Consider the following 14,967-nt stretch of genomic DNA (forward strand, 5'->3'; position numbering starts at 1 on the left):
GGGGGAACCTGTTTCAGGGAGGAGGGAGCCCTTCCCTGACCCCCGCATCTTTCCCAGTGGTGGGGAGAGACATGAGGATGCTGGTGGGGCTTGGTCCCGGGTGTCCCCACGCTCACCCCCATGAAGCTGGGCAGCTCCTTCAGCTCACCCGGCGCTTGTCACCCTCCTTCCCCGAGCACTCGTGGAAGTGGCAATGCTGGAGGCCAGGGCTTGTTCCAGGGCAGTGGCCATCCTGGCAGGGGGCTGCTCCCTGCACTGGCACCAGAGAGGGCACCCGGCTTTTCCCGGCACCCCCCAGTTATGTTTGCGTTTCCACCCATCCGCCAGAGCCTGTTTGGTTTGCAGGAGGGAGCCAGGGAAAGTCCTCGTCTGGCGAAACCCAAGGCGACCTGGACTTGGGCATCTGGAAGTGAGCCAACCTCTCAGTCTCTGGTGATTGCAGAGGAAACGTGTCTGTCTTCTCCCAGACTTGTGGCAGCCGAGGAGGACCATGGTGGAACATATCTGGGGCATTTTCTGAAATCTTACAAGTCTTGCGCCACGTGGGACCTCGAGGCTGGTGCACCGCCAGGGCTGGGGTAGCAGCTGGTGCAGGGTGCCCGGAGCTGATCCCGCGGGGGACACGAGGACGGGAGCATGGGTTTGAGCTCCCTAAATCGGGGCCAGCTGCAGAGCCTGGCAGCCCCATCCCTGTCCCACGGCCCCGCACCATCCCTCCCGCCCCACCTGCCATATGGTGCCATGCAACGTGCCGCAGGGCTTTCCAGGAGGAGCACCCAGGGGTGCAGTAGCCGAGTGCAAGGGCACATAAACCACCCCCTGCCCACGCAGATGTCCGTGCAAAACTTCCTCTGACACATCGGTCCCCCACACACTGATGCACCCCCCAGGTCCCCTGTGCATCCCCTGGGTTCTCCATGCACCCATGTTTTCTCCAAGCAGCTCCAGGGTGGGAAATAATGTGACCAGCACGGGTATGGGGGCTGCAACTGCTCAGAGCCCCAGCCCGGGTGCCGGGGTCCTGCGGGGAAGCGTGCACGAGGAGGGGACATCCTGAATTGTTTCTGTGCACTGCAGCCGATCTGCATCTAGAAATGAGATGTTGGGGGCTGGTTGCCCCTCACCCTGAGGGTCCATTCTGGAGACACCCTGAGAGTCCACCCCGGATCCCACCGGATCGCTGGGATCCCATGTGAGCAGCCGGGTGCAGCGCCCAGCCAAGCCCCACTCACCCCATAAACAGTGGCGTGAGTCACGAGCCCTGCCCTCGCCCAAGAGAGATTCCTCCATCGTGACTCAGCCTCAGCCCTGCCCGGCTGCACCGGCTCCCACAGGGGAGCCCCCAGTTTGCCCAGGACCCCTGGTGCTGCAGGGCAAGGGAAGGTGGGCTTCATGGGCAGGGGGACGGGCAAGAGCCAGCGATGCTCCTGCATTGGGGAGGAGAGCAGCAGGGTCAGCAAGGGGGGGCTGGCTGGAAGGAGATGGGCATCCTGGCTTCAGGGTGCTGGTATCCCCCTGCCACAGAAGTGGGGGGGCCACCCCCACTTGCAGAGGTTGCGGGGGGCCACCGCCATGCTCGCAGGCCCAGGGCAAACTCCCTTCCCAGTGGAAAATCCCCAGCAGGCGCTGGGACTGCCGGCTTGGGCTGCCGGCCAGCACCGTGGGCGTCACGGGGCGCCATGAGCCAGGCTGCAGCGCGCTCCCGCCGAGCGCTGCCGGCCTGGGGTGAGCCGGCACGTAAGGGGCGCGGAGCTTTCCCCCGTCCCCATCCCCGTTGGGGGCCATGCATCGCGCTGAGGTGCAGCGTGGGAATTGGGGTCCCCCAAGATGCCCCGGGGTTGGGGTGGCCATGCCCTTGCTGCGCACAGGTGCGGGGCTGTAGCCCCCGGCTGCTCGGGACACCGTGTCAGGGTGTGGGGAGGGTACCCTGGGACGTGTGGCAGCAGCAGCACCCACACCCTGTGCCCCAGGCAGCGGCTTGGGGTGCTGCGGGCCGGTGGGGTGCCGGGAGGCCACGGTGTCTGCTGACACCTCGTGGTGGCTCGATCAGCCCCAGGAAGTCCATCCCAGCAAGTCTGGGAGGCTGGGAGGGGTGTTATCGCCAGCCCAGGACACGCCGTGACTGTGTGGGTGATGGGGGACAGGGCGGACCCCCTCCTTCGTCTCCCCGCATCCCCTGGGTGCACACACGCTGCGGGGCAGCCCCCGGGAAGGCAGAACCTCAGCGTCACCCGCTGCTCCTCCAAACTTTATTGCTGCAATAAATAACCACGGTGGTGTTGCCCGGATGGGACCGCGCCGCTCCCCAAGCCCGAAGGACCAGAGCACCAGGCAGCGCAGGCAGGGCAGACCCTTCACCAGCTTGGGGAGGGGGAAAGGCACCCTTTTCCCAAGAAGACCCCCGACATTGAGGGGGAGATCCAAAGGGAGAGGGAGTCCCGGTTGTGATGGGGTTTCTGCCAGCGGGGCCATGCCCCAGAGGTCTGAGAACAGACAGAATTCATGTCCTAAATGAGGGGAAGCCTCTCCCTTTGCTTCTTTCCCAGCAGCCCATCAAGGTCAGGGCTTGCAGAAGAGGGTGAGGGCAGGGATGTCGTGGCATGGGGCAAGGAGGAGCCCCCTGAGGCTGTGACGGCCTCGCACCCCCCAGCTCCCACCCACAGGGACTTCCCGCCCCGACCGCACCCCGGCATGGCTCAGTCGGCAAAGCCGTGGGAGACCGGGGTGCCCCGGGGCAAGCTGGGGCTCGGGGTGGGGCTCGGCAGCGGGAGAGGCGAGAAGCGGGGAGCCATGGAGAAGCAGGGGCTGAGCCCGGTGGGGGCTGAGCCCGGGGAGGGTCCGGATGCAGGCAGCTACTTGGTGTGCTTGATGCTCTGCTCCTGCTGGCGGATGATTTGGGCGATGGGGCTGGCGATGCCGCCTATCAAGGTCCAGTACTCCTCGAAGCTGATGCGCCCGTCTTTGTTCTCGTCCAGGTCGCAGATGAGCTTGTCGGCCGCTTGACGGTTCCCGGTGTCCTGGGGGAGAGAGCGGAACTGCTCACACCGGGGCGGTGGGGAAAGCGGCCTGCAGGGTGAGGGGGACCCCCATGCAAGCTGGTCCCCGGCCCCGCGCGCCCCAGCCTCACCGTCAGCATGTGGTTGAGCTCACAGCTCAGCATCTTGCGGAAATCCTTCTTGCTGATGCGCCGCGGCTTCTTACAGCAGCAGCGGCGGCTCGAGTACTTGTCGAAGTTGTTCACCAGCGCCTGGACGGCCCATTCCAGCTCCGTGCATTCTGCCATCGCTGCCTGCTGTCACCTGCGGGGACCGGGGTCAGGGACGGGGGCCGTGGGACCCTCCATGTGCCCACACTGGAGGACAGGGGGTGTGGAAGGGCAGGGAGCGTGCCGCCAAAGATCGTGGTGCCATCGCTTAGGGCATGCATGGGGGTCTCTGGCACCCCGGCTCCGGCACAGCACCCGCCCCACGCCAGCCACCCCACCTGCACCCCCTCGGGGCGGCCGCCCACGTGCGTGGGACGGGGCGGCAATTATGGCACCGGGGCCGCGGGGCTCCGCGGTGCCAAGGCCACAGCCGCCGGTTCCCAGGGCTCATTAGGGAGGAATGGGGCTGGGAGCCACGCGGCGGCGGCGGCGGTGGCGGCAGGACGAGGGCAGGAATTACCGGCCAGCCCTCCTCTTGCTTCACAGCTCCGGGAACACCCCAGCGGAGCAGGTCCGGACCTGCCCGAGCCCCCCGCGAGCCCAGCCAAGGGCGTCCCCCATACCGCGGGGTCAAATCCTGCCTGCCTGCTTGATGTCCAGCGTCCCCCTCCTCTCACCGCGGTCCCGAGGCTGCCCCAAACCAGGAAGCTCCTTCCTGTGGATGGACCCAGCAGGATGGTCCCTGCCACGGGGTCTGGAATCTGCATCCTGGGCAGGATGCGGGCAGGCAGGGACGGGAACTGCGTCACCTTGTCCGGCCGTGGCTCTTTCCTGCCCCGTCAGCGGCAGGGAGCGGGGCGAGGTGAGGCCTTGCACCCCATTGTTTCAGTGGAGCCAAACAAGAGCCCGGGGTGCAACACTGACCATCGCAGCAACGGTAGCCACAGGGGTCTTGGAGGGAGCCGAAGGGGTGGCGTGCATGGAGCCCAGAGGGGTGGCCCAGCACTGTCCCCCACTCTGGGGGCATCATCCAGGAGGGTTTCTGCAGCCCAGCTGCTCCCCAGGAGCAGGCAGGACCTGCCCCGTACCCCAAACTTGGCTCACGTCCACTCTCTCTTTGCACTGATCCTCCCCAGTTCAGCCCCAGGCCAAGGACGTCGGCACATCAGGGTGGTGACAAGAGACACGAGGCTCAGCCCCAGGCTCCCCTCACTGTCACACTTGTCCCTGCGTGCCTCAGCATGGCCGGGTACCCTCCCGAGCCATCCTTGTCCCTGCGGGAGCCTCCGCTGTGCCATGGTGCCACAGCCCAGGGCCACCCCAACCCCAGGACCAGGGACTGTCCCCAGCTTGCAGGATTCTGGGCACCAGGGTGGCTTCTGAATGGTCCCAGCAAGCTGCAGTGCCCGGCATGGCCCTACCAGAGCTGGTCAACGGAGACCTCCAGCTGCGGCCCTTCCTCGGCCCGGGCCATTTATTGCCAACAAAAAGTAATTGGCAGCACCCAGGCAAAAGTACCGACTGCCCACCCGCCCCCTGCACCCACTGGGGTCCCCACATGCAGACCCCACAGCGGCGGCGCCGGTCTCCCGCCACCAGCGCCCAGCCCATCCTCGGGGCGTCGGGGCTGCTGCTTCGCCGCTGACTCACGGCACCAGCCCATCCGCAACAGCGCAGCCCGCACGGCCCCGCCACCGCCTGCGCCCCGGCCCCGCCGCGTCCCCCCAGGGCCAGCCTGGGGCATGGGGACGTTGTCACCGGAGCGGGACGCGGGGATGCCGGCACAGCCGCAGCAGGGCTGGGCGCTGGGTAGGCGGGATGGGCAGGACGGGGCTTGCTGGCTGCTCCGCTCCTGCCACTGCAGTTCCCCCTCTTCTTTCTCCTCTCCCTCTCCTTCCTCGCACGCTCGCCAGCACCAGTGCCCAGAGCCAGGACCGCAGCCAGGCACAGCCCCGGTGCTCCCTACCCACAGCCCTGGCATCGCTGCAGCCAAAGCAGGGGGGAAATGCCCCTTTTCCAGGGGCCAGACCACACCGGCAACCCCATGTGCTGCGCTCTCCGCAGGCAGTGGAGGTCGATGAACGCTGGCAAGCCCCATGCCAGAACACCCACCACCCCAGCCCAGCTCCCCCAGCGCTCCCCTCGCATCCAGCGGGGCCCCTCCATCCCAGGCCCGCGCGCAGGGTGCTGCTGAAGGGCTCGGGGGGTTTCCACCACCCAAGTCCTAGGGCTGCTCCTGGTTAAATAGTCACCCCGAGGGTCCCAGCGGCAGGTTTCCCATCCCAGCTCAGAACCTCACCTGGCTCTGTCCGGGGGTCCTGCTGTGTCCGTCTGTCGCTGATTTGGCAGCACGCGCAGCGGGAGCCGATGACGCCCGCTCTCTCCTCACCTTGCACCCATACCGCAGGGCCCACAGAGGCTTTTAAAGAGGCTCCCGCCCCTCCCTGACGTTCCCAGGGCGTTCCCAGGCTGGGGCTCACCTGGGAAATGGCTCCCTGCAATTGCAACACCCGGACGGGTCAGCGCGAGCAGGGACCTGCGGCGGGCTCCGGCTCCCTCCCGGGGGCTGCTCTGCATTTAGCTGTGGCCACAGGGTGATGGCAGCCATTTGGGGACCACCCCAAAAGACCCCACTGGCTGGGAGGGGTGGTGGGCTCTCGGCAGTGAGGGTTTATCAGACACAGTGCAACTCCAGCTTGGTCCCGGGGTTTGCCAACCCGCCGCCATCCAGCCGAAAGGCCAGCTCCTCCATCCCACGGCACATCCCTGCTGCCCACCCTGCTCCAAACCGCCCCGTGCACCCACTGCCGAAGAAGCAAAGCCAACCGGGTCCGGTGTGGCACAGGAGCTGCCCAGCAAGTCGGGGAACATTGTTTATTTGAACCAAAACCACTTGTTTTTGAGGGTGAAAGGGGCTGGCGCCAGCCTCTGGGGCCCTGGGAGCACAAGCGTGGGCTCCGAGCAGGGCTGCATCCAGCTCTCAGCCATCTCTAGATGCATTGGGGCAGATAAGGCTCTTCTTAGCTGGTAGCCGTGCTTGTAAAGTCGCATCCGTAATTAATTGTCCCAGCAAATTGTACCCCTGTACGTCTACCAGAGCAATGGCGCTGCGATTTGATGCCAAGATTAGATACAGGCGTTACTGGGAGCTGCATGTTTAAGGATGCAAAGTAGGAGGTGATACGTTACGGGCAGCAGCCACCTGCTCAGAGGACCTTTGGGACTCCCGTTGTGGAAAAAAAATGACATGTGTCACCCCGGCTCTCCACTGGCTTCTTCCTAATCTTGCTTGGGAGGAAGCAAACCCATTCTCGGCCGAGATTCTCCAGTGTCGTTGATGCAACATCCCAGGAGGGTGGGAATCCCTCCCTGACCCTGCAGGCAAACAGCTCACCTCTGAATCATGGGCTTTCATTACTCTCCTGTGCCTGGCAGATGTCACAACCACATCCAGGCCCTTATTTTTACAAGGCATCCAGGGCGTGTGCGTGTGCTCAGAGCAGCCACGTACCATCCAAACCCATCACAAGACAGTTTCCAGCCATTTTGAGCGCCCCGATGACGTTGGTCTCTCTCCTGGTCCCCACCTGCTCCGGGTCTGAAGGGTCGGGAGCAGTTTGGCTTCTCATGAACAAGCTCTGCCCCATGGGACCCTTTGCAGAGGGGGGACACTGAGCCCCAGCGTTGGGGGTCTTTGGTGACACACCCCCCCCCACGGTGGGTACGCTGGAGCCACCATTCCCGCGCACAGCAACCGCCCCGGCACAGACAAATGCATTTCTCGGCGTTTCCACCGGCCCGGCGCCTTCCCCCACGGTCGGTGCTGACTCACCGAGGGGCACCAACCACCCCGCCATGGGCTGAGCTGTTCCCACCTCCTCCGACGACTTTCCAGATACAACAGATACTTATCGAGGATGGCTCACGCCGCAGGAATTGTCGTCCTCCCGACAGCGCACCGTCACGCCGGGGAGCCAGTCGCCAAACCAGAAACAGGACCCGGGAGTCCCCGCTCCCACGGCACATTCCCAGCCTGGTGCTGGGAAGAGGATCCAGGAGCCGTGGCTCCCCTTTCCCCCCCATCACCCTAACCATTTGACACATTTCCTGTCTAATTAAATGCACACCACACCTTTCTGCTTAATTTCCATGTATTTATTTCCAAGGCAGGAACAATAAATAGTCATTCTCATTGTGAAATCCACCCCAAGGTGAGAGGAGACAGAGGGTGGCCTGTGGCCGAGCCGTGGTCTCGGTGCTGCCACGCCGGCCGCTGGCCCGGGAGGACCCACCACCCTCTCCCGGCCTCAGGTTTCATCACATTTCTCTGGGTTTTGGTTTGGTTTGGTTTGATTCATCATTTTTTTTACACACCTCCCCCCCAGCGCTGAGCATCACAAGAGGACGCAGGTGCTGCTGAGGTGCCCGCTCCCTCTTCCTTTTTGGGGTCCCCATCATGCCTCCGGGGCTGCCCAAGGGCTCCTCCAGGACATGGGGCTCGGCGGGAACGGCCCAGATGGCAGAGGAGAGGTGGGATAACCAGGCTCAGCGGGTGCCCTGCAGCCTCTCAAGCCCAGTTCTACACCCTCCATGCGCTTGGTGCCTGAGCTAATTGCTCCACCCCAGCAAGTCACCTCTTTGTGGCATTTACTGTTTTCTAATTTGCTCTAATTACACAGAAATCCCACACTCTCCCAGCACAGGTGGGATCTTGCTGCCGGCTTTGCAGCTCCCAGGTCTTTCTGAGCCCAGGATTTTGGGGTCTCCTCCGAGCTCCCTCCAGCCCAGTGTGGAGCCACTTGCCCAAAGTCCTCATGGTGCCCAGTCTGGAGACGCAGCCCTGGCTCTCCCTGTGGAGGGGCCCCTGAAATGGGGACCGCTGGACACGCGGCACCCCGGGAACCGGGCATGTGCCCAGCCCCATGCACACCCAGGGCACCGTGCACACCCACGGCACCGTGCACACCCACAGCACCACGGCCGTCACAGCCCCGTGCACACCCAGGGCACCGTGCACACCCGCAGCACCACGGCCGTCACAGCCCCGTGCACACCCGCAGCACCACGGCCATCACAGCCCCGTGCACACCCAGGGCACCGTGCACACCCACAGCACCACGGCCGTCACAGCCCCGTGCACACCCAGGGCACCGTGCACACCCGCAGCACCACGGCCGTCACAGCCCCGTGCACACCCGCAGCACCACGGCCATCACAGCCCCGTGCACACCCAGGGCACCGTGCACACCCACAGCACCACGGCCGTCACAGCCCCGTGCACACCCAGGGCACCGTGCACACCCGCAGCACCACGGCTGTCACAGCCCCGTGCACACCCAGGGCACCGTGCACACCCGCAGCACCACGGCCGTCACAGCCCCGTGCACACCCAGGGCACCGTGCACACCCGCAGCACCACGGCCGTCACAGCCCCGTGCACACCCAGGGCACCGTGCACACCCGCAGCACCACGGCCGTCACAGCCCCGTGCACACCCAGGGCACCGTGCACACCCGCAGCACCACGGCCATCACAGCCCCGTGCACACCCGCAGCACCACGGCCATCACAGCCCCGTGCACACCCAGGGCACCGTGCACACCCGCAGCACCACGGCCGTCACAGCCCCGTGCACACCCGCAGCACCACGGCCATCACAGCCCCGTGCACACCCAGGGCACCGTGCACACCCGCAGCACCACGGCCGTCACAGCCCTGTGCACACCCAGGGCACCGTGCACACCCGCAGCACCACGGCCGTCACAGCCCCGTGCACACCCGCAGCACCGTGCACACCCGCAGCCCTGTGCACACCCAGGGCACCGTGCACACCCGCAGCACCACGGCCATCACAGCCCCGTGCACACCCAGGGCACCGTGCACACCCGCAGTGCCCACGCACACCCGCAGCACCACGGCCGTGCACACCCACGGCGCTCACGCACACCTGCAGCGCCCCACGCATACACGCAGCCCTCTGCACGCCCACAGCCCCACGCACGCTTGCAGCACCAGCCCCACGCACACTTGCAGCACGCCGTGCATGGCCGCAGCATCCCTTGCACCCTCGTGCTCTGCACCGGGGCCAGCGGGGCTGTGCAGCCCAGCAGCGAGGATGCTCAGAGGTGGGGTCGCTGCAGCCCCATCCCTCCCTGCTGCCCTTTTTCCCTCTCCCACAAAGGACAAATGAGGTCACCCCATCCTGGCTGTATTTTTTTCCAGTGTTTTCCTTTATTAATTTATACAAAAATGGTTGCAAGTGACGCAAGCTGATAACAACCCGCCACCGTCCCAGCCCCGAGCCCAGCCGCCAGCCGGGGGCCAGCATCCCTGCAGAGGGGCACGCGGGGGAGCACCGCGCAGGTGGCACGCCCTGGCACAGCACCCCAAAACCTGGGCGGGCACAGGGCACTGTGGTCCCTGCACCAGGACTGGAGCAGAGAATTCGCCCAGGCAACGAACGGCAACGTTGGGGCCAGCCCGGAGCCCGGGACGCCCCCGAAGGAGCTCGAAGCACGAGGCAGAGCGGTGGCAAAGGGGCTCCCGTTGGGTGGCGGGGCATGGGGCCAGGGGGTGAGCCCGCACACGCAAGGGTTTTGGGGGGAAAGGAGCCGAGTCCCTCTCGCTGCGATGCTCCGGGGCTGGGGGACCTGCAACCGGAGGGGTTTTGGGTCTGGAGGACAACCCTGGGGGTAAAGGCTCTGGAGCAAAGGACGGAGAAAGGCAGCTTCAGAGCTGGGGCCAGGAACCCCCTTGCCACCTCCCTCCCACCATGGCACAGGCCAGAGCTGGGGATGGGAAGGAAGGTTTCCTGACGGGAAGGAGAGATGAGAGAGGGCAGGGATGGAGCCGGGGAGGGGGATCCCTCCGCCCCGGCTGGGGTCGCGGGGAGGAGACGAGCCCCGGTGGGAGCGACGCTGCATTTTCCCAGGCGCATTCCACGGGGACCAACAGCCTCTCGCGCTTCTCGGTGCAGAGCCTGAGGCCTCGGGCGCCTTCCCTTCCCCCGCCGCCGTCTACTTCCTCCGGCAGCCCTTGGCCGCATCCCCCATCATGTCCCAGTACTCTCCAAACTCCAGCTTGGCCTCGTCAGGATCTCCCATGCATTCGATCTTCTCCTCCAGGGGTCCAACGCACTGCAGCGGGGGCAGAAAAAGCATCGAGGTGACGGAGCTGCAGCATCCTGCAGGCAGCCTGTGCCCACCCCAGCTCCCCCTACCCACCCCCGGGCTCTGCCCTCACCTTCCCCAGGTGGGGCAGCTTCTGTGTCACCAGCTCCTGCATCTCGTTGGGCGTCAGGTACTCCTTCTGTCCCTTCACCGCGTAGCAGTGGAACTGGTTGATGACGGTCTCGATGGCGCGCTCCACGTCGGTGAGCTCCTGGCAGTCCTGCGCGAGGGGAGAGAGGGTGAGCAGTGGTGGGAGACCTCCCCGGATGGACGGGACATCCCCCAAACAGATGTGCCAGTGCTCAACCCCTCCGCAGTGATGTGACAAACCTCCTTATCAACGTGAAACCCCTCCGTACAGATGCGAGACCTCACTGTACAGATGTGAGGCCCCCATACAGATGTGAGACCCCACCGTGCGGATGTGAGACCGCACCGTACAAACGTTGCATCCCTCCATACGTGCTCTGCACAGCTGCAATACTCCCCTACAGCTGCCATACACCCCTCCGCCTCGACGCAACACCCCTCCCTGCAGGCACGTCACCCCCCATCTCTGCTTGCCCGGACTTCTCCCTGCCCGGGGCCAGCGAGGCTCAGCCACCCCGGCGTCTCCGGGCGCTACACCCACGGCGCGCGGGGGCCGCCGCGGCCGTCCGGACTGGTTCTTCCTCTCCTTTGCACAAGCAGCGGATGGTGGCATGAGTCAGGGCCCGGGACGACTCGGGCGCCTGCCGGGATGGGGCTTGGCGGCAGCGGGAGCCCCTCTCCCTCCCCATCGGGGCTGCAGACCCCTTCCCCGGCAGGGTGGGGGGCAGAGCCTGGGCTCCCCGGCTGCTCGTGCTAATTAGCCAAAGCTGCGTTTGAAGGGAAACGATGGTGATTCACTCGGCATCTGCGGTTTCCCCTTGAAACACTATTAAACCACATCAGGCGATGCCCATTAGGAAGAGCCCAGCAATCTTCAGAGCCTCAGCCCGGTGCCCCGGCTCAGCCGGCCGGGGGCCAGATCCTCCGCAGGTGCAAAGGGGCGCGGGGTGGGCGCCTCCCATTTGAAAGCCGAGGAAAACAGGAGACTTTCTGTAAATGGGCATCCTTGGAGAGGTTGCAAGGAGCGAGCGCAGCTCCCGAAGGTGAGTCCACGGGAGCTGGAGAAAGCTGCCTGGTTCCCCGATCTTTCAAGTGGCTCCAAGTCTGCAGCACCAGGTTCCCCTGCTCAGCGCCGGGGCAGCATCGCCGAACCCTAAAACAGCCCCCCGGCTCCTCGGCTGGAGTCTGGCTCCAGGATGGGGCTGGCCCAGCCACGCTGCTCTGAGTCACCGTGTGCCCAGGGCTGTGCTCCGAAGGATGAGGCTGTACGGGGTCACCCCTGCGCCCCGCATCCCTCCGGGGGTCCCGGCCCTCCCGGTGCCCCAGCGTCGTTCATGGACCTTGCGCTTCTTGCGGCAGTTGCACTGGCCCATGCTGCTCCTCGCAGGGTCTGTGGGTCCTCGGTGGCAGCGGTGGTGGGGCTGTCCTCTCCAACGGGGTCTTGAGGAGCTGGCGGGGGAAGAAAGCCAAGCTCAGCTCTCGGCCTGGGGGGATTTTCTCCTCCTTCGGCGCCAGGACTGAGCGCAGGGCGAGGAAGGAGCCCCGGGATGCGGTGAGCTGCCGGGACACGTCCCAGCGGCAGAAGCGTCCCTGCCCCAGCGGCAAGTCGTGGCAGAGCTGAGCGTGGGAGCAGGAGGGGTGCAGAGGGGTGGCGGGACCCCTGGGCACGGACCCCCATCCCACGGTGGCGGATGGGCCACTTACCTGCTCCACAGGCTCTCCTGGGTCTGCGCGGGCTGCGGCGCACCGGGGTTTTATACCGCGGGGAGGTGTGAGTGGGAGCTCCCTGTGCGCCGCCAGCTGCGGTGTGGTGCAAGGCGTCTCATTTCGGAGCCTGGCCCAGGGCCAGCGTGGGGCCGGGAAACGCCTCCTTCCCGGCCACATTGACGGCTCCCCATCCAGCACGGCACGGCACAGCCGCGCAGCACCGCGTGGGAACAGCCATCCGGGCACCGGGCCCTGGCTGGCTCGGGGATGGGTCACCCCATGGCCGGGATTTTGCCATTTCCCAGCAGCGTTGGGATTTGGGAGCTGAACGTTGGGAACGGGAGCTCAGTTAGGGGTGCTGAGCCGGGAACGTGTAGTGCCAGTGGATGCGTCTCCCCCCCCGTGCCACCCAAGACCCCAGAGAGGATGGGCATTGATGCCCTGGAGGTGGCATCTACCGCGGCCACCACGGCATCGCTGCCGGAGATGCTCCCGAGTCCCACCCCAGTCGCAGCCACGTCTCTGCCACCCATCGTGGTTGCACTAAGCAACCCCACAAGCCGGCAGGAAGGCATTTGTGGGGCACAGGGTGGCACCCCACAAGCCGGAGCAGCGCAAGGGCCATTTGGGAATGGTCCCATCTATCACAGGTTCCCCGCAGCAGCCAGCCCAGTGCTTAGGGAACCCTGACCGGTGGTGCTGGGCTGGTCCCTGGGCACAGCGTGGCCGTAGGCAGATGCAGGCAGGGAAGGAGACGGGCTGCCCAGACTGGGAACCCCCTGCTAAGAACAGCAGCGATGCTCAGGCTCAGAAAAATCTCTTTTAATAGCTCTGCATCAGCCGAGTCTCCCCACCAGCCCCGTCACTTCTTCCCCACTTTCTCCCTCCGCATGGCCTTCGCCAGCTCCCCGATCAGCCGCCAGTACTCGCCGAATTTCAGCTCCTCATCGTTGTTCACATCCAGCTCGCTCATCTTCTCCTCCAGGGAGGGGATGTCCTGTGGTGAGGACAGGAGAGGCTCGGCCGCATCCCGGCCCCCAGCGAGTGGGATGCGGGGGAGCAGGGGCTGCTGCTCTCTCTCGCCTGCAAATCCCGAGGTACCGGGAGCAGCCCCTCAGCTCAGGGGGACCCACGGGGATCCAGCCCCCCTACACATGCTGCCCCCTCGCCTCACCTTCATCAGGTTGGGAAGCTGTTGCTGGACCAGCTCCTTGAACTCGCCGGCCGTCAGCGTGCCCTTCTTGCCCTCCTTCCCCGCGTAGGTGAAGAAGGTTGTGACGACCTTCTCAATGGCCCTCTCCAGCTCGGTCAGCTCGCCCGTGGCCATGGTGCCAGGGCACGGCAGTGGCCCGGGGCTGCAGGGAGAGGAGCCAAGAGGGGGTCGGAGGCAGAGGGGCATCCTGGGGTGCCCTGGGTGCATTGGGAAAAGGGGAGCCTCTCCTCTTCCCTAGCCCAGGGTGCAGCGAGTCTGCAAGGTCTCAGCTCAGCTCTGCAGGGCTGAGCAGGGTCGCGGGGCTGAGGTCTGCCCCTCTGCTCCCTCGAGACCAAGAGCTTTGGCCAGGCTGTCCCCAGCCGGCACAGGGAGGGGGAGCAGAGCCATTCGGTGATGCCGCTGCCATCCGGCACAGCCTGGCACAAACGCCACAGAGGCAGCCAGGGTGGGGGGACATCAGGAAAGGGATGGGGTCAGCGTCTCATCCTGCGACACGGTGGCCAGGGTGGGGCCGGTGCTGCAGGCAGCAGTTCCCTACTTACCCCCCCTCACCTGCAGGCAGAGAGTTGCAGGCAGATCGCGGCCCCCCTGGAGGTTTTATACCCTGCGACACAGGAGGGGAGAGCGCAGCGCTTTGTCGCGTCCCCCCTCCCCGTGCCACGGTGTTGGGTTTCCTGTTGCAACCGGACAGACGCACAGACACCGCCCGGATCCCTCCCTGTGCGGGCAGCAGACCAAATCCAGTGCTCAGCCCCGCTGGGCTGGAGCTGCCGCGGCCTCCACAGCACTGCGTGGGCTCTGCTGCCGTGGGGATGCTCTGGTGGGGAGCAGGATGGGACCATGGGGCTGAGGGGAGCGATGTGGGAGGACAGGGTGGGTTTGCTCCGGCACCCACTGGGGGCTGGCGCATCCCACGGGGCTCGAGCATCACCCGGATTTTTCCTGGGGCGTAGGGCAGGTCCATCCCCAGGTGCATCCCTGCAGGGCTGGGGTTGCACTGGGGATGAGGATGTGGCCCCCAGCGCCCCGCCACGTCCCGAGACGGTGGCTCGTCCCAGCCTGCGATCCAGCAGCGCTGCAGACCCAGGGCCAGGCTCGACCCGCACCGAGTGAGAGTTGTGACTCAGCCGCCCACTGACATCATCCCTATTAATAGTGGGCTTTGTAAAAATTAATTAATCCAAATTAATTAGGGGGCTGGAACTGCCTGAGTGTTCCCCTTTAATCATCGTGTATTTATAACATGGCAACCCTGGCAGGTTTCCACCTGGGAGACTGAGCAGCTCCGCTCCGCGGCACCGCCGTTCCCACGGGGCCCCCGAGCCACATCCCGTGCCCCGGCCCCGCGCCTCGGCCCCAAACAGACCCCGCGCGGTGCCCACGGCACAGCCCCGCGGAGAGGCGGAGGGGGCACCGGGGGCGGCAGCCCGGGATGGGGGTGATGCCAGGGACCATCTCTGCTCCCTGGTTGCCAGCCACCCCATCCCTGTGCGCCACGGGGGCGGCGTCCTGGCACCCCCACGGCAGCGTGACACCGAGCGAGATGGGGAGCAAGGCCTGGGCGAGCGGCCCCCCCTGGGATAGCACATGGGAGTGGGGTCCCAGGGAGCCCAGCCCAGCCTGGACCCCTCCCCAGCAGCGGTG

General features: G+C 65.7%; 3 protein-coding genes across 7 annotated transcripts; all 3 read right to left on the reverse strand.

The window, feature by feature from the left end:
• Positions 1-2,235: 2,235 nt before the first annotated feature.
• Positions 2,236-5,526, reverse strand: S100A16 (S100 calcium binding protein A16). Of its 4 annotated transcripts, none has more exons than XM_064475361.1 (3): positions 5,445-5,526; positions 3,128-3,299; positions 2,236-3,017 (listed from the first exon to the last, which is right to left on the reverse strand). In XM_064475361.1, exons 2-3 carry the CDS (start codon positions 3,281-3,283, stop codon positions 2,853-2,855), a joined length of 321 nt encoding a protein of 106 aa, XP_064331431.1. In that variant the 5' UTR covers positions 3,284-3,299; positions 5,445-5,526; the 3' UTR covers positions 2,236-2,852. The 4 variants fall into 4 exon arrangements, with proteins under 4 accessions (XP_064331431.1, XP_064331430.1, XP_064331429.1 ...); XM_064475360.1 differs by lacking the exon at positions 5,445-5,526 and adding an exon at positions 3,823-3,942; XM_064475359.1 differs by lacking the exon at positions 5,445-5,526 and adding an exon at positions 3,769-3,939.
• A 3,838-nt stretch (positions 5,527-9,364) lies between these two features.
• On the reverse strand, positions 9,365-12,800 carry S100A14 (S100 calcium binding protein A14). The gene is made up of 4 exons (XM_064474978.1): positions 12,108-12,800; positions 11,744-11,852; positions 10,387-10,533; positions 9,365-10,280 (listed from the first exon to the last, which is right to left on the reverse strand). Exons 2-4 carry the CDS (start codon positions 11,774-11,776, stop codon positions 10,161-10,163), a joined length of 300 nt encoding a protein of 99 aa, XP_064331048.1. The 5' UTR covers positions 11,777-11,852; positions 12,108-12,800; the 3' UTR covers positions 9,365-10,160.
• Positions 12,801-12,911: 111 nt separating this feature from the next.
• Positions 12,912-14,018, reverse strand: S100A13 (S100 calcium binding protein A13). Of its 2 annotated transcripts, none has more exons than XM_064474980.1 (3): positions 13,866-14,018; positions 13,285-13,465; positions 12,912-13,107 (listed from the first exon to the last, which is right to left on the reverse strand). In XM_064474980.1, exons 2-3 carry the CDS (start codon positions 13,435-13,437, stop codon positions 12,973-12,975), a joined length of 288 nt encoding a protein of 95 aa, XP_064331050.1. In that variant the 5' UTR covers positions 13,438-13,465; positions 13,866-14,018; the 3' UTR covers positions 12,912-12,972. The 2 variants fall into 2 exon arrangements, with proteins under 2 accessions (XP_064331050.1, XP_064331049.1); XM_064474979.1 differs by having other exon boundaries at positions 13,876-14,017.
• Positions 14,019-14,967: the final 949 nt, after the last annotated feature.

Source organism: Phalacrocorax carbo, chromosome 28, assembly GCF_963921805.1.
Source record: "Phalacrocorax carbo chromosome 28, bPhaCar2.1, whole genome shotgun sequence".
In the NCBI taxonomy this organism is placed as follows: Eukaryota; Metazoa; Chordata; class Aves; order Suliformes; family Phalacrocoracidae; genus Phalacrocorax; species Phalacrocorax carbo.

Coding starts and splice junctions, on each gene's coding strand:
- S100A16 (XM_064475361.1), bottom strand. CDS start 3,283: ATGGCAGAATGCACGGAGCTGGAATGGGCCGTCCAGGCGCTGGTGAAC. Junction 3,018..3,127: donor AGCTCAACCACATGCTGACG/GTGAGGCTGGGG, acceptor TCTCTCCCCCAG/GACACCGGGAACCGTCAAGC.
- S100A14 (XM_064474978.1), bottom strand. CDS start 11,776: ATGGGCCAGTGCAACTGCCGCAAGAAGCGCAAG. Junction 10,534..11,743: donor ACTGCCGCAAGAAGCGCAAG/GTCCATGAACGA, acceptor CCCCTCGCGCAG/GACTGCCAGGAGCTCACCGA. Junction 10,281..10,386: donor AGCTGCCCCACCTGGGGAAG/GTGAGGGCAGAG, acceptor CCCCCGCTGCAG/TGCGTTGGACCCCTGGAGGA.
- S100A13 (XM_064474980.1), bottom strand. CDS start 13,437: ATGGCCACGGGCGAGCTGACCGAGCTGGAGAGGGCCATTGAGAAGGTC. Junction 13,108..13,284: donor AGCTTCCCAACCTGATGAAG/GTGAGGCGAGGG, acceptor TCCTCACCACAG/GACATCCCCTCCCTGGAGGA.